Source organism: Scyliorhinus canicula, chromosome 21 (genome assembly GCF_902713615.1).
Source record: "Scyliorhinus canicula chromosome 21, sScyCan1.1, whole genome shotgun sequence".
Classification (NCBI taxonomy): Eukaryota; Metazoa; Chordata; class Chondrichthyes; order Carcharhiniformes; family Scyliorhinidae; genus Scyliorhinus; species Scyliorhinus canicula.
Window position 1 is genome coordinate 61,167,880 of NC_052166.1, and position 18,370 is coordinate 61,186,249.

Below are 18,370 nucleotides of genomic sequence, written 5' to 3' on the forward strand. Positions count from 1 at the left end.
ATTCGGTAATAAACCAAAAAATCTGACTGGTTAGACATTTGCATTAAATGAATGAGTTGGAGTTGATTTAGTGTGAGCAAAACCTAATACAGTGCAAAAACCATCAACATAATAACCTTTATTGACACGAGTAGGCTTACATTAACACTGCAATGAAGTTAACCGTGAAAAGCCCCCATATATTTATAATAATATGAACATATATGGATGAATTGGTGTTGTAAGAAAGTTTAATGTGCTAGAACATTCTTATTCATCTCTCAAACTGGTCGACTGTTTCACCAATAATTATAATTGTGATACAGAATCTTCAGTATGGTGGCACAGTGGTTAGCACTGCTGCCTCACAGAGCCATAGACCCGGGTTCGATTCCAGCCTCGGGTGACTGTGTGGAGTTTGCACTTTCTCCCTGGTTTCCTCCCACAGTTCAAAGATGTGTAGGTTAGGATAAGGGGTTCTTGGGAAAGGGACTGAGGTGGTGGGAGTGGGTTTGGGTAGAGTGCTCTTTCAGACGGTTGGTGCAGACTGGAATAGCCGAATGGCCTGTAGGGATGCTCCGATCCGCCCTCCTCCTTTCCTGCTCTCCTGAAGGAGCCTTTGTGTTCGGCATAGGTCCGAGGGAACCAGGAACTTCCACTGAGTCTAGATAGCCACACATGCTTTCCAGCTGTATGACCATCAGGATTGAAAGCGCCGTTGTTTATGGCTTCCATGTTCAAACAACTATTCAGTGCCATTTGTAACAGAACAGCAATGGGAATGGATCATTGGGAAAAGAACAAGAGAGATGAGAAGAATTTTACTCGTAAGCAAAGAGTTGTTATGTTCTTGAATGCACTGCCTGGAAAGGCGGTGAGAGCAGGCAGCTCATTGGTCAGTTTCAAAAAAGGGAAATTGGAGGGATTTGCAGGACTCTGGAGAAAATGCAGGGACCAATTAAAAAGGTCTTGCAAGAAGCTGGCAGAGGCACAACAGACTGGATTATCTCCGTCTGAGCTCTGATTCCACAAGCTCAGCGAGCTAAACTGGGATTATGGACGCGTCCTCCCAGTTTGGTGTCCGAGTATCACAGCAGACTGTGATCTGCCGGGCCATGAAGGTGCCTCACAAACACAAAGGTTAAAATATCTTTCAAAAACGTACAACGCCGACTTAAGCTTTAGTGACGCAATGTTACTCCTGTTTCAGACAATGAGGCTTCACTGTGGGCAGTGTGCACTCGTCACCAGCTCCAGCCACCTACTGGGCAGTCAGATGGGGTCAGAAATTGACCAGACCGAGTGCACCATCCGCATGAACGACGCGCCGACCACTGGGTACGAGAAGGACGTCGGGAGCAAGACCACACTGCGCGTGGTCGCCCATTCCAGCGTTTACCGAGTGGTCAGGAAGCCGCAGGAGTTCCTCAACAAAAGTCGGGAGACCGTCTGCATCTTCTGGGGGCCCCCACAGAAAATGTTGAAGAACAGCCGGGGCAACGTGTACAGATTGATTCACCAAGCAGGCTTGGCGTTCTCAAAGATGGCTGCATTTGTCATTGCCCCGAAGAGGATGCAGCAGTTTGACGATTTATTTCAGAGAGAGACTGGGAGAGACCGGTACAGTAAACATGATGCTTATTTGTTGAAAAGGGATATTTGGCTCGTGTATAATACCTCCTACCATTCCCCCACTTTCTTCTCCCAACTGCTATGGGCCAGGTTTAGAGAACCCCAAAGTGTATCATGGAGTTCACCTGACCCACAACTTTTAATAGATTGTGGTATGGGGAGCACACGGCCCACTCTACAGGTGTGGTACAGCAGAAAATGGAAAAGTATTTTTTAAAAGCAAAACAATGTTTATTCTATTAACTCAAGTTAACCTTTTTGAAACATACAGTGAACATCTTAGCAACCATCAATTCAAATACAACCCCCCAAAGAATACAACACTAAGTAATCCTTTAAGCTTTCCTTTTAACATCCATAAGACTTAAAACACCTTTTACCTGAAACACATCAGGTTAAAGTCACTACTGCGAGCAGTTATTAGTTTTAAATCACCAAAGGATCGATTTACATTGTTTAGATTACAGAGGGAGACTCTAATACACCTTCTGGCTGTGACTGCAGCTATCCAGCTCTGAAAACGAAACTAAAACACACCCTGCAGCAAACAGCCTAAAATGAAAGCAAAAAGCTGACAGACAGCCAATCTCCACCCACTCATGACATCACTGCAGTAATAAATACCCATTTCTTAAAGGTACTCGCACTGCAGATACTTATATACACACCCATTTATAAACACCCATTTCTTAAAGGTACTTTCACATGACACAACAATGTTCTCCCCAATGCTCCTTGTGGTGTTTTATAGACCACCTGGCAATTTTTACACCTCAACAATGGCTGCCTTACAGCTTGTGCCAATCAACGTCTGCACATTATCCCTTCACAACAGGAGTCCCTAGATTGTGATCAGGATTGTTTGATTACCTTTTCTTCCACCTATCCCCTCACCCCAACCTAATGCTTCCCATTTCATCCTTTCTGCCGTGCCTGCCTGAACCCAGCACCTTACGCCGACCCCACTCCAAATGCTTTCTATTCATCCTTGCTGCAGTGCCAGAAGTGGCTGTTCAGCACGCTTCGATTACTGCCTTCGATTTGAGCCAATAAATGTGTGGGTGCCTTGATGGCTGGGCGTGTCCTGAGCGGTCATTGACATTGGCTGTTTGGGCTTCCTGGGTGAAGGGAGTGTTGCCGATGTGTCTGGAATTGTATCTGATACCCGAGTACCAATCCTTTGTCCTGGGGAAATGGGCCATTAGAATGCAAATCGGCTAGGGGTTTCGATACTGTCTGGTTCTCTGTCAGCAAATATACATTTAGGCTCTGGGTTTGCCTGAATCCTGTGTTGGCCATATTTCCCTTGAGTCTTTGCAAGTCTCCATGTTTCCTTTGTAATTGGCCATCCCAGATGGCTGCAGGTCCCAGAGACTTGAGCTTAAACGTCCAGGTTGGCACTCCAATGCAGCGCTGAGGGGAAGGCAGCGCTTTCGGAGGAGTCATCCTTCGATGAGAAGTTTAACAGCGGCTCCATCTGCCCCTTTAGGTGGGTGTAAAAGACCCCATGGCTCTAGCTTTGAAGAAGAGCCAGTCAATGTTTATCCCTCATTCAACAGTTACAGGTTACCTGGCCAGTGCCACATTGCTGTTTGTGGGAGCTTGCTGTGCACGTGCAAGCTGCCGTGTGTCCCACATTACAACAGTGACTGCACTTCAAAGGCATTTCATTGGCTGTAAAGTGCTCTGGCACATCCCGGGGTCATGAAGGGGCTATAAAAATGCAAGCCTTTCTTGGTCTTGGATATTTCAACACCATTCGCAGTGTACACGTTGACATTTTTCTTCACGGGTGCCTCATTTTACACTTGTCCATTTGAGACTTTAGCTCCCTTTCCTCAGCCCCCTCGCATGTTTGGTCCAATTCATTTTTATCATTTCTGAGGCGCTCCCTTCAGCAGCACAGCGTCTCCCTAGTTTTCTGTCATCTGCAGATTTTGTCTTTTTGCGTCGAGTATCTGAATCCAAATCGTTGACCGAAGTTGGAGTGCCATGAACATTGACACTAGTGCCTCAGTCAATGAACTGGAGGTGGCGAACATTCGGACAAGGAGCAAGAGTAGGCCAGTCAGCCCTGGAAAGCCTGCTCTGATGAAAATCAACACCAGCTATTTACAACTTTGGTTGACGGGAATCCAAACCCCCCCCCCCCCGTCATCTCCATTCTGGTTGGGAATACTGGCATCACGATGCGCAGCCAAACTGGAAAGAGTAGCTGTCTCGGTACTGATCCCCGGGGCTCTCCACTTAGGGCTCCTTTTACCCAACGTAACTCTGTTAACAAGTGGCCATGGTTATCCTTTCATCAGTTATTTTCTTGTTCGAACCCCAGATGTACCCGGAATCCCTATAGCTTTTGAGCTTAACGTACAGCCTTTTGTGTTGAACTTTGTCAAATGTCTTACGGACGACTAGGTACGATCTCTTAAATTAAATCCTATATGGCTGGAGGCGGAGGTGAGATTTAAGCCATGTATCGGACTTTGAGCTTCCTTTTGGAAGATGTTTAGTTCTTTAATAGCTGTGCTTTGGGGTGATTATTGGCAGTAAACTATCATGGCATTCCATACATTTATTTAACATCAATATCCTGGGAGTTATTGGTCTGAGCTTAACTGGACCAGTCATATAAATACTCTGTCTTCAAGCGCAGGCCAGAGGCTGGGAATCCTGAATCTTCAAAGCCTGGCCATCTACAATAACAACAACAATAATAATAATAATAATAATAATTGCTTATTGTCACAAGTAGGCTTCAATGAAGTTACTGTGCAAAGCCCCTAGGCATAAGTCAGAAGTTTGATGGAATACCCTCCACTTGTCTGGATGAGTGCAGCTCCAACAACACTCGAGAAGCTCGACACCATCCAGGACAAAGCAGCTCCGCTTGATTGCTCCACAGTAAACATCCACTGCTTCCACCACCGATGCCCAGTGGCAGCCGTGTGTACCATCTATAAAATGCATTGCAGCAACTCACCAAGACACCTTCAGCAGCATCTTCCAAACCTGTGACCTCTACCACCTAGAAGGACAAGGGCAGCAGGCGCATGGGAACATGACCATTTTCTTCTTTATTCTTTCATGTGATACGGGTGCCACTTTCAAGGCCAGCAGTTTGCCCATCCATAATTAACACTGAACTGAGTGGCTTTCTCAGCCATTTCATTGAGGCAGATAAGAGTCAACAGCATTGCAGTGGATCTGGAGTCATATATAGACCAGACTGGGTTAGAACAAAGAACAAAGCAAAGTACAGCACAGGAACAGGCCCTTTGGCCCTCCAAGCCCGCGCCGACCATGCTGCCCATCTAAACTAAAATCTTCTACACTGCCAGAGTCCGTATCCCTCTATTCCCATCCTATTCATGTATTTGTCAAGATGCCCCTTAAACATCACTATCGTCCCTGCTTCCACCACCTCCTCAGGCAGCGAGTTCCAGGCACCCACTACCCTCTGTGTAAAAAAAAAAAAAATTAATAACTTGCCTCGTACATCTCCTCTAAACCTTGCCCCTCGCACCTTAAACCTATGCCCCCTATTAATTGACCCCTCTACCCTGGAAAAAAAGCCTCTGACTATCCACTCTGTCTATGCCCCTCATAATTTTGTAGACCTCTATCAGGTCGCCCCTTCAACCTCTGTCGTTCCAATGAGAACAAACCAAGTTTATTCAACCTATCCTTGTAGCTAATGCCCTCCATAACAGACAACATCCTAGTAAATCTCTTCTGCACCCTCTCTAAAGCCTTCACATCCTTCTGTTAGTATGGGGACCAGAATTGAACATGATACTCCAAGTGTGGCCTAACTAAGGTTCTATACAGCTGCAGTATGACTTGCCAATTTGTATAATCAGTGCCCCGGCCAATGAAGGCAAGCATGCTGTATGCCTTCTTGACTACCTTCTCCACCTGTGTTGCCCCTTTCAGTGACCTGTGGACCTGTGCACCTAAATCTCTCTGACTGTCAATACTCTTGAGGGTTCTACCATTCACTGTATATTCCCTACCTGTATTAGACCTTGCAAAATGCATTACCTCACATTTGTAAAGGACAGCAGATTTCCTTCCCTGAAAACCAGATGGTGTTTGACACAATTGACGACAGTCGCCATGGTCACCATTCCTGAGATTGGCTTGATATTCACAAAAGTATTCATTGAATTTAAATTCCACCAGCTGATGTGGTGGGGGTTGAACCAGTGTCCCCAGAGCTCTGCTTGCTTGTCTAATGACTTTTGCATGACTAAGAGCACCCTTACAAATTCCCCTCAGGGGCTGGTACCACCCTGACTTGGAAATATATCGGCCGTTCCCTCACTGTCGCTGGGTCAAAATCCAGGAACTGCCTTCCTAACAGCACTGTGGGTGTAACTACACCACATGGACTGCAGCGATTCAAGAAGGCAGCTCACCTCCCCGAGCACAATTGGGGATGGATAAACGAGGCAGTGACGCCTACCTCCCATGACCGAATACATTTTTTTAAAAAGCCCTTGTGTGGGCCACAGACGCTGGCATCGGCCCTTGGGCTGAATGGTTTGTGTCTATGAGGTAAATTCTCTTTCCTGGATGTTATTATTAACAGGATTTTCTTCTCCTCCCCCTTTGGCTATGAAGAAAGAAATCCCATTCCTGGCTGAGCACGGGCTGGTTCACGATGGTGATAGCCATTGAACTGTGCGACCACGTCCAGGTGTATGGAATGGCCCCTCCCAATCACTGCAGGTAAGTGCTTTTCTTCGCAGCGAGAGCAGTGGCTGATGGGAATAATAACATAAGAAGTGTGATATTCTTTGTGTTGCTTAATTCAGGGTGGTTGGCGTAGTGTTCACAAAGACCACAAAATAGCTTGAACTTGAACAAAGCTGTAAATTTATTAACACTACTAATTTGGATTCGACACGTACTCCTAACTAATACACAGTTGAGTATTAACATATAAACTACACTCAACTACAACTAGGGGCAGCACGGTAGCATTGTGGTTAGCACAATCGCTTCACAGCTCCAGGGTCCCAGGTTCGATTCCGGCTTGGGTCACTGTCTGTGTGGAGTCTGCACATCCTCCCCGTGTGTGCGTGGGTTTCCTCCGGGTGCTCCGGTTTCCTCCCACAGTCCAAAGATGTGCCGGTTAGGTGGATTGGCCGTGATAAATTGCCCTTAGTGTTCCAAATTGCCCTTAGTGTTGGGTGGGGTTACTGGGTTATGGGGATAGGGTGGAGTTGTTAACCTTGGGTAGGGTGCTCTTTCCAGGAGCCGGTGCAGACTCGATGGGCCGAATGGCCTCCTTCTGCACTGTAAATTCTATGTAATCTAGTCTATATAATTTTCTAAATTATGATCTGCTCTTACTCACACTACCTATACTTCTGTTTGTCTCTCGCTAACTCCTGCACTACTCTCTCCCCCAAGGCTTAGCACCAATACCTTATATACTTGTAGCTTTGGCTCCCTCTAGTGGCTACTTTAGACATTTCATTAACCCTTGCAGTTCTTACAGTTATGATAATACCACAAGAAGTAGGAGCGGGAGTACGTCCAGCCTGTTCTTCACTCCCTTCGCTGAGGCTTGCCATCCAGGCCCCGCCGATAATCCCGGACAGATCTTCAGCCCGGCCTCCATTATCCTCTTGTTTGGAGATGGCTTGTAAATCCCAGCAGTGGCCACCACCCACTGCAGGGAAGACCGAGGTCCCAGCCATCCGATTGGCTGGCAGCTCTCTAAGGTGGGGCTTCCTCCCCTGGTGTGGGTGGAAGTCCTCGCCCTGAGCCCTGACGAACATGAAATGGTCGCGGGGAAGCCGACAACCCGGCTCTTTGGGTGGTGGGGCGGGAACATCCCGCCGTCTGAAACATAGAACCGAATCTCACACACCCCGGAGCTCCACATTCCTCTCGTGGACCTCCAATCCAGGGTTCTCCAGAAATGCGGAGTCCTTCTTCGCCATACAGGATTGTCAAAAGTAACCAAGGCAACACACCCTTTCTACAGCATGAGCTACTGTAATTTGGCAAGTCTTCATTCACAAACACAGTGGAAAAAGTTGGGACGCTTAAATAGTTTTCCAGTGTTTTAGTGAATAAGGGTGGGAAGGTTGATAATGTGGGTAGGGTGGCTAGGATGGCAGGGTGCTCGCTGTGTTGGTTGGCAGGGATGGTAGGGTGGCTGAGTGGTAGGTGGTAGGGAGGTACGGTTGGGCCGGGGGTGGGGGATTTTTGGGTACAAAACCTCCCACTATGCGGTCATGAACCAACACACCCCCATCGGACCCAAGCATGGCGACTTGGAAGAAGGTGTTCAGGCCTACAGAATGGGATCTCGAAATTAGAGAAGTGGGGAGGAGTACGAAAGCGATATCGGTGCTTGCAACTTTTGCACAAACACGCGGTGGGGTAGAGGGCGAAACAACTTTAAATTATCTCATTTTTTTTGTGTGTTCTCATTGGAAAAACAAACTTTTTGTTTTTTTTGCAAGCAGGGTAGCTCCGCCCAAGCACGTGCCTTACCATTATTATGAGCCAAAAGGCCCCGATGAGTGCAAGACCTTTGTGGGGAACGAGCGAGCCAAGAAGGGGAATCACCATCGTTTCATCACCGAGAAAGATGTGTTTGCTGAATGGGCGAAGCTCTACAACATTTCCTTCTTGCACCCCAGTTGGTGACCCGCCCGTGATAACTCGCTACAGCGTGCACCGCCTTTATGATTATCTAACCTACTTTCTTGGCTTGGAAACAAAAACATTCTGCGTCAGTGCAAGGCTGCAAAAGAACAGAACTCTACTGACGATGGGTGGGGAAATGCAGGGGTCATGGGGCATTCAAACATTGAGTCAGGGCGAAGGGGTGGACATGAGAGCAGGCTACAGATGTTATATTCATCGTGTTAGATACTGACTGCTGTAAAATACACTGCGAGCCAGATTTAGAGAACCACTTTGCCCTTAAACTGAAACCATTTGGTTTATTAGGGAAATTGGACCAGTCAGCCTGCCTGCATTAAGGTTCAACTGTTCATTTGGGACAGACTGTGGTTCAATTCACACCAACGCAACACACAGTTCCCGTTTTAAGTCTGCCGATGGCCTCTCAGCATTAACATGCCCCGAACACGTTTGACCTCAAAACAAGGTTTTTTTGATAAATCATTTTCTTTACCTTCGCGTCAGCCAATGGATGTCCATTCATGAGTAATGGGTCTGTTCTTCACCGGTCTTGCAGACTCCTTCAAGAACCAACCTCCTGGAGAAGAGGCACCGTGTTGTCTGATAACTTTGAAAGGACTTGGGCCAACTTTGTGTTTTTCTCACCATTAGTTCTGCGGCTGAATTCCGGAGCAGTCGGGGGTGGGGGATTGATTTTGAGTTGGTGCTAAGACCTCCAGAATTCAGTGACACCCAAGAGATGCAAGACTGTCACAAAGCAATGGACATGATCCACAGTTTTAACCTGTTTTGTCGTTGACCTGAGCTTACACTAACATTTATATGGGAAGTCAGGAGGGGCACCGATGCCCTAAGTGTAAACAGGTTAGAAAAGTGAGGAAACTCATTTCAACTGACCAGATACACACTGTGCAAACTGCCACTTTGACGTTACATTGTGTCTGGAATTCATTTGGGCTTTTTTTCTGGGGGCCTTTTTTGAGTAATGTGTTCTAGCTCAGTCTTATTATTGTAATGGGAACTACCTATCTTGCCAAGCCAGTATTTTCAAAGCCTTGGCTGCTGTGACCATAATTGTTCCTGCCTGTAGTTCGATAAGTTGGTTGCTGAAAATTGATCAATTGGAGACCTGGTTGTGGCGGTGAATCCATCTCATCGGATTTTCGATTAGACGGACCGCAAATATTTCAAACACAAAGTCGGCCGCATTGAGCCTTGACTGTCTCAAAATTTCAACCCTTTTCTCTACTACATGATTTCCAGACTGAGTTTGTAATTTTTTTGTAATATTGGGGCCTTCGATTAAGTTTGTGCAAAGGTCAGAACTTGACCTGAGTCCCATCTTCCCCCTTGTCCAGCTTCAGGCTGGAAGATCCACCCAAAGCCCAATTAGTAGGGTTGCCAACTGTGATTAAATGTGTTCCTGGGTGGGGGAGGGCAGGGGGGGAGGGAGAATTCATCTCATGACAGCCCTCATGTTCCAGCCATTGGTTGGTTAACGCAACCATGCTTATGACATATAGCCTTCCTACCCCAACTGCAAAGCAAAAACACTCATTACCCAATGGCACTATGCTCGACCCTCAGCCAAAACAGCCTTTTATCCCTGTTTTCAGTATTTTCATATCGGGTCAAGAGAGATCTTCAATTCCTCGAGACTCCAGGTCAATCCTGGAGGGTTGGCAACCCTACCAATTAGCCTGGCTAAGTTTTGTTCCTGTTTTTTGCACATCGGTGTTACGAATTGATGCAAGCATTTTGTGCCTTCATTGAATATGTTGAATGTTTTATTTCCTTCTATTATTGGTTGTAATTTGGTTCTGATTTGTAGACAATCCTGACCATTTGAGTACTCCCAGGTCAAGTGTAATATGGACTGGATGCCTAGCGAATTGATTGTACTCTGTCCGAAAAAGGGACCGTAACTCCACACCCTGAAACGCATACTGGTGACCTCCTGTGCACTGAATCATTCTGGCTCTGTCAGTGATTGATTGATTGATTGATTGACGGTGGTAAGTTTTCTGCTGTGGACTCGTATCCACTGTGAACCATGGGCTCCAACCCACCATTAACTGTGGTGCTGTATTCACTATGATGCTCAAACCCCATTTGGCTTGAGATTCTGAAATCTGGCTTGATGCTGAACACGGAGTAGGTTTAGATCTGCTCCCACAGAAACCCACAGCACCCCTTTCAATTCTAGACTTCCTCTTCTACCTGGGCTACCCCGGTGCTCCGCAACATTTCTGGGTATCAGACCAACATTACCCGTTCTACAGCTCCAGGTCATTCATTTTGAGAATCCATCTTCTCCAATTAACGTGCGTCGTACGTGATTATCGACGGGCAAGAACTTGGATAGCAGGCGCTAAAAGCTTGGAAGGGCGGAAGAGAGAATTGGAGGTGTTGGATGGATGAAGGAAGACAATTGAGCTGGGAATCCTTGCCTCAAAGAGCCCACAGCTCAGCCTTTGTTTAGAAAAAAAAAAACTTTTTTCCAACAATTGATTGTTTTTTGAGAAAAACATTTGCCTGTTTTTCGGAAGCCGAACTAGAATTTTTTTCCTATACCAAGTTTGCAGTGACTTCCTGTATGTAACCCGTTCCTGGGCAGGCTGCAGTGCAGGAACTGTCTTTTAAATGTGAAAAACAAAGCAAAATCAAGCCAGGGGCATTCTGGACTTCACTGGCTGAAGGACGATGGCCAGGCAGCAGAGAAAAGATGTGCCACAGCTTTGTCTGCAACCCAGATCATTAAATGAACAAAAGAGTTTGGTGTGTCTAAGGAACAAAACTGCAAATGATTCTGGTTCCAGAGTGAGGAATGCAACCTTGGTAACACGCCAGGATGGGAGAAAAGGTTGTACTATTTTTACACGATGACTATTTTGCAGTCTAAATTTCCAGATTTTTTTAAATGGGCAAGGGTATTAATAATAATAATCGCTTGTTGCCACTAGTAGGTTTCAATGAAGTTAATGTGAAAAGCCCCTAGTCGCCACTTTCCGGCGCCTGTTCGGGGAGGCTGGTACGGGAATTGATCCCGTGCCGCTGGCCTTGTTCTGCATGACAAGCCAGCTGTTTAGCCCACTGTGCGAAACCAGCCCTTGATGCCGTTACGTTTTATCAAGTTGCTGATTGAACGGAACATTGGTAAACATCTTTTTAATTGTGAAATTCCAAGTTCATGAATTTGTCTAAAGAAACTATTTTTTACAAATTAGACATGAGGAGAGGCTGAGGAATAAGATTTATATGACTGAGCAGGAGAATAGGAAGGGGTTATGAGCCGCCCCTTCCCCACGTTTTGAACCTGCACAATTCTAAGCTCAGTGGCTTATCCTCAAACAAGAAGGATGCTCTTGGATACTTTAGGAGAAATTTGGCAACTCCGTATTTCAAAGACCGATTATTACCAAAAACCCTCTTCAAAGGTATTCTGTGAATGGACTCCTCATGACTGAATGATCAAAGGATGTCTTTTGTAGAAGAAGAATTGTCGACTGATGTGTGGTGCTGTGCAAGGAAGTCTCAAATTCCACCTCTTTCCAGGCGGGGCTGGCTCGCTGATCTTGAGTGGGAGAGTCAGTACAGACGATTTATTCAGCCTCCGAGCTCCTGAATTGGGAGGTCCAAAGCACAGTCGCCCACTGCTCCCACTCTTTTTACTGTTCTCCACTAGCACCTGCTGAAACCTGCCCATCCCAAAACTCACACCGAAGCAGATTTAGGAAAACGGCGGAGAAATGGACTTTGTGCTTGAAGAACTGTAATAGATAAACCAGGCCATTAAAGCACGTGAGCTGATTTAGGAAAGATGTGAGGGTCTTTGAGAGGGCACGGAGGATGTTTTACCAGATGGGTTCCAGGGACGAGGGATGTTAGCGCCAAGGTTAGGCAGGAGAAACTGTGCTTGCGCTCCTTAAAGCAGAGGGGATTGAGGGGAGATTTAATAGAAGTGTGTACAAGATTATGACAGGTTCAGACAAGTTAGACAGTGTAAAGTAACTCCCATTATCTGATGGCGCATGGATTAAAGGACACTGATTTAAGGCTTTGGGCGAGGGATGAGAGGAAGGACTTTATACACAGTGGTTAGCACTGCTGTCACACTGAACCAGGGACCTGGGTTTGATTCTGGCCTTGGGTAACAATGTCTTTGTGGAGTTTGCACTTTCCCTCGTGTCTGCGTGGATTTCCTCTGGGTGCTCTGGTTTCGCCCCCATCCCTCCACCCCCCACAGTCCAAAGATGCGCAGGTTAGGTGGATTGGCCATGATAAATTGCCCCTTTGTGTCCAGGGATATGCAGGTTATGTTCCAAGGATAGGGTGGGGTATGGGCCGAGTTAGGGTGATTTTCTAGAGGGTTGATGCAGACGTGGATGGGCCGAAATGCTTCCTTTTTAAAAAAAGAAAGAACTGTAGGAATTTTTCGGTTCTATACCAGGAACTTTCTGTCTGTGAACATGGTAGGTGGACTCGATGAGTGATTCCAAAGGACTTTGGATGGGCACTTGAGGGAAATAAACTTACAGGGGCTACGGAGAGAGAATGAGGTGGGGGGGGGGGGGGGGGGGTGCGATACGACTAGATTGCTCGATAGAGAGTCCGTATGGACACCTTCTGTGTGGTTAGGAATCTGTGACCTTGGGTAAGGACAAAATCAGCTCTGGGTGTGTGGCCTTTCCCTCCACTTCCCTGCCTTCAAGTGCGGGTCGGGTTTGGTCGAGGTTTACTGACCGTTGCTACTAGCCCTGACATGATGCACAAGAGGGGAAATCAGCTTGCATTGGGCAAGAAGGGGACAACTTTGAGACAGAGAAACAGACTCCTTGCACAGTATTTTAAACTTGGCTTTTCAAAGCTTAACCTGCAAATTTGCCAGAGTTTCCCTTTTGGATAAAGGCAGTGTATGATCTATATTTTTATATTAACATTTAATGTTCACCATGCCAACTGGATTAGCTGGACCGTGATTGGTTGTAAGGCGGTGTCACATGTACTTTAAAGAATCTGTCTTGATGAATCAATTTCTTCATTCTAACACTAAACTTGGTCAAGTGACAGACTTAAAAGTATCAATTGTGTACAATAATGACCCTCTAATCAATGTTTTAATACCTAAATGTGTAAATGATAATGATGTAAAAAGAAATAAATATCTTTAATGTTATGATTTTCTCTGAGTCACCGTTAGTGACAGTGTCGTCAGTTGTCCAGGGATTTCCTCCCTAAACATCTCTGCTTCTCTCTTATTTATCATGCTCCTTAAAACCTGTATTTTCTGACCACGTGTTTGGTCGTCATTTCTAACAAGTAGCTTTGCCAGATATTTTTTTTTGACGCTGCTCCCAGAAAGGGCCTTGGTTGGGACACTTTTTACTGCGCTAAAGGCAACACGTTATTACTGCACTTGTTCTGCATCAAGTGATGGCTGATCCTGCAGTTGTAGCACTGTGATGCACAGAGCGACACCTCGTAAGCCGGGGGCATAACCAAGGTAGTGGCCGGGCATGACCCTCTCTTTCCCCTCGGCACCCCCCACCACCCCTCTGTCGGCAGGGGCTTTACTCGCGTGTGCTCCCCCGGCGGGACCGTTGGCCCGGTCCCCGTTGGTCCCCATCGAGTAAATCCCATCGAGATGATGCCACACTGGTAGGGAATTCCTTACACGGGAGGGATAACACATCAGGGAAGGGCTGAATTCTCTCTTCATGATGTCAGTGATCGAGCGGAGAATCGTGCGAAATGGAAAAAAATAGAGTCGCACCTGCCGCTGATTCCATGGCCGTGCTCCAGTCCCTCGCTGGCCACGTTATCGAAGTTCGCGCGCTCCGCAGGTCCATTGAAAACCATCACTTGCACGGATTTAAATATCATTTACTGCTTGGACATTTCATGCACCACCCTCCTCCCCATAATGCTCCCCCCCCCTCTTAGGCGGATGTCTCGCGGGTACGAATTGGTGACACCCCTCAGAATCGCTGCCCCACTGTAGAGGACACCTGCACCGTGGCCTTTGGAGCCTTAACCGCTTCCTTGCCCCTCAGGGCTGAGGCCTCACCAGTGACCCCCCTCCCCCCCCCACATCATGCCTCAGGACCGCCAGCTATTTACTCCTGGTGAGGTTGGCAGCACTGACTGCCTCGGTCACCAACTCCCAGATGCTGCTCAGGAGGTGGGCTTGCATCTGCGGTCCACCCTGTCTCTTGTTTCCAGCAATACTAAGTCATTGAATCTCTACATTGCAGAAGGAGGCCATTCGGCCAATCAGGTCTGCATCAATCCATGTCCCACTGCAACCCCATAACCTAACCTTCACACCCCTGGACACTAAGGGCAATTTAGCATGCCCAGTCCAACTACCCCGCACATCTTTGGACTGTGGGAGGAAACCGGAGCACCCGGAGCAAACCCACGCACACACGGGCAGTACAAGCTTCACACAGACAGTGACCCAAGGCCAGAATTGAAATGAAGTCCTGTGCAACTTTTGTAAATGTGAAATATTGGCCGGAATTCCCCAGCCACTGGGATTCCCGTGGGTTTCCCAGCGGAATTGTGGAAGTGGATTTCATTTATCGTCTTGTTATAACCTTGCTGTCTGTATGTAATATTAAGGTTCTGAAATATATCTGTGACCCTCAAGTAAAAGGATGTTAAAGGGTTAAGGGAATGAAATGAGAACAGAACTTTGTATCTGTTAATGCAGAGACAGCAAAGATGAGTGTGTAAAACCTTGTCAACTGAGACAAGGGACATTGGAATGTGAAAGAGCTGACTCAGGAGCACGCGAGGGAAGGAGATAAGGAAGTTGGACCTGATGGACAGATAGGATAAGAAAACCGTTAGCAGCAACAGTTATGTCATAGTCACCACCCTACCTCAGGATAATAATTCCATATAAGTACATGTTCTGGATCCTTGCCAAATCATTGGTGTATCTAGGAATTTAAGGGGACCACCTCTAAGCTGTGATTGTATAAAGAGACAGTCCATACTTTGGGACTTGGGCACTTCTCGAAGGTGGTTCCCCGACTACTTAGAGATTTGTCCCGGCCGTGAATAAACGAATATTCGTTACTGACGTGTTCGAGTGTTTTACTCCTGGACTGACGGACGGCTATGTGAAAGCGCAATTCACATTTGGTGGCAGCGGTGGGATCTCCAGAGGTGTCTGCGCTACCCAACCGGCGTAATCGACTGAGCTCGTTCAAAGTAGAGGACGAATTTGGACCCCAACGTGAGTAAAATTTTCTTTTCCACCTTGGTATTCGCCTACTACTAGTTTGATCGTTGCTCAGCCTTGCCGTTGGTTTGTCGAGAAGCCTCTGCGAGATCCAGGTCAGTCCAGCGAACCCGTTTTAAGGAGGGTAAGTGACCCCTGCAGTTATCGTCACTAGGGGCGGTCTGGGACTGCCGCCATAATTCTCGGGCTGTGTTCTCTAGAATTTACAGGCGGGGTTCTCGGGACTGCTAGGAGACGATTCCGGGCTGTGTGCTCCAGACTATTAGGTAATTCTCGGGCAGTGTTCTCTAGACTACTAGGAAACGAGAGTGGAATTAGAATTCCACCATGGGTAATACCGTAGATACTTGTGATGACCCGGGCAGTGCGCTCCAGACTCTCTGTGAACAATACCCCAAACACTCAAAGCAACTCCGACAATTGTCGGGGGCCCTCCATAAAAACCTAGGCAAGGATAAATGGCCTCTGGGGGGACCTAAAGACTTGGGTCCTGTCCTAGAGACCCAACAGGTGATCTGGAAAAACAATCGCGGTTCCACCGCAAATAAATTAATTGCTTTATGGAGGGAATACTGTCAGTCATTGAAAGATGCATCTACACTGGCTAGCTGGCAGGCTAATGCCTCGAAATTGGGCATTGGCCTCACCGAAGGGGGAGTTGTTAAAACAGTAGAGGTCTTAAGAAAGGAATGTAAAGAACAAAAGAATGTTACTCCTACCCCGGCGCCGGTCAGCAATGCGAAGCAAGGTTGGGAGGATGGGGATGAGGAACATCTGTTCAATTGCGGGGGACGTCGGAAGCCACCACAGCCACCGCCTCTACCACCCCTCCCTAATGCACCGATCCAATTTATTATACCCCTCCCAAGTCAGAATCCACCACCTTATGCACCACCGCCGTCCCAACCAGCATATAAACCCCCGGCCATGAGTACAAGGTCGAGAACAAGGGGAGGAGGGGGACCATTCATGCAATTGGTCCAGTTAAAGGAACAAGTGGGAGAGCAATTAGACAGTCTTTTCCAAAATCTGGATGAGGACGAGGATTTCCCTCCTCCTCTTCCACCAGCCCTCGACCATCCCTTACCCCCACCACGACAGATGCCAATGCGCCAGGTGCCAAATCCTACCTATGACCCTGTTGCTCCCGTGGGCAACCCTAATGCTGAACGTACCATGAATATTTATGTCCCGTGGAAACCCAATGAGATTATGTCCATGCTAGCTGGAATACCAAATCGAAAAGAGTCCCCTGCTGCCTTTGTTGACCAACTCCAATGTACAATTCGTGTATATGAGGCCGAAGCGCGGGACTTATGGGCCTTGGTCCAGCAGGTCTTGCGCCCAGAAGAACATGTTCGCTTCTGCAATGTCTCACAACAGCAGAATCCTACTATTACCCTCCCTGTGTCTTTAGCGTCCCTTAATGTGCTCCACCAGGCGGACCGGCAACGCCAAGATGCAATTTTTGCTGCATTAAACACTACCCTTCAAAAGCCTGTGGATATTACCAAAATACTTGAGACCAAACCCCGCAAGGATGAGGAAGCCGACACCTTTTTAGAGCATTTTAATGAGTCCTACCGTAACCAGGCCGGAGACACTAACTACCGTGCTGGCAATAACAGCCCACAGTATTGTGCCATGCTCTTGAGCTGCTTGCCCACCTCCTTATCGGATGCGATCAAGACTAACAATATGGATTGGTCCGATAATAGTCCCACCCAAATGGCACGAGCTGTGAGGTACTACTGGAAAAACGGCTCACCTGAGGGTCCGTCTAAAGCAACCCCTAAAATTAAGACTGAGAATGTCCTTAGAAAAGACGTCCAGGAGGTACCAATACCCTCTCGGGCGCCTGATAACACAGGCCACCAGACGGAACCCCAATTCTGCGCCCCTGGTTGGGTGACCCCACAAGGTGAAGGATACACCTCCCATCCAAACGGGCCCCAAGCACCGCTCTATGGCCCTCCGTATGCCCCTCCGGGAGCAGCGTCGGCCTATGCACCGCCCCCACCATATTCTTATGCCACACCCTACCAACACCCCTCCCATCCCCCACCACCCTATTGTCCACCGATGCCGCCCCAAGCAGCACTTACCCCCACACAACCACCACGACATGCAAGGCTCTGTTATAGTTGTGGTCAGCCAGGACATTACGCTGGTAACTGTTACTCAAACCCTACTCGCGGCAGAGGGGGTCGTGGAGGTGGAGGACGGGGCAGAGGAGCGCCCGCAGTGGCTGCTCCAGTCACTACTCCGTTCACTCAAAATAACCCCTTCCAACAATACTGATTGTCGATGTTGCCTTCTCGTTTAACCTCCCCTGACTCTGAGCCTGTTCTCTCTTTAACCATTTATGGTCACTCCTATCCGTTTCTCATAGACACGGGGGCTACCATGTCTTCCGTACAGTCTCACCTCAACCTTCCCCTCTCATCAGAAACCCAACAACTATCTGGTTTCCAGGGACAGGTAGCTAGTTACCCCATTTCTTTCCCTGTGCCCGTTTCCTTCCACGGCTACACCCTCCAGCACCGATTTATTGTTACAACCGAACTAGATTGTAATCTACTGGCCCGAGACCTTCTCTGTGCCTTTGGAATACATCTTGAATGTGGGGATAACGGGATCACTGTCCATTCGCCCAGCATACCACGCCAGTTAATCACTCATGTGCATCCGCAATGGCGGGCACTTCATTTGATGCCTGAGCGGTTGTTCCACGTCACGCTGGCCTACGATTCGACCGGAGCCGACGAGGGCCTGGTCGACTCTTACAGCCCTCATCTTGAACAAGAATTCTCAGTCACCCTTTTTGCTTCTGTGAGC

General features: G+C 47.6%; 1 protein-coding gene across 3 annotated transcripts in view; it reads left to right on the forward strand.

Moving 5' to 3' along the window:
* Positions 1-10,773, forward strand: part of st6galnac6 (ST6 (alpha-N-acetyl-neuraminyl-2,3-beta-galactosyl-1,3)-N-acetylgalactosaminide alpha-2,6-sialyltransferase 6) — a 50,439-nt gene extending 39,666 nt beyond the window's left edge. For 2 of the 3 annotated variants that reach the window (XM_038781588.1, XM_038781589.1), the window contains 3 exons: positions 1,190-1,599; positions 6,235-6,342; positions 8,094-10,773. In XM_038781588.1, the coding sequence (XP_038637516.1) occupies positions 1,190-1,599; positions 6,235-6,342; positions 8,094-8,280 (705 nt within the window). In that variant the 3' untranslated portion in view covers positions 8,281-10,773. The remainder of the gene's footprint in view (positions 1-1,189; positions 1,600-6,234; positions 6,343-8,093) is intronic. The other variant, XM_038781590.1, reaches the window with a different exon arrangement.
* The last annotated feature ends 7,597 nt before the right edge of the window (positions 10,774-18,370 follow it).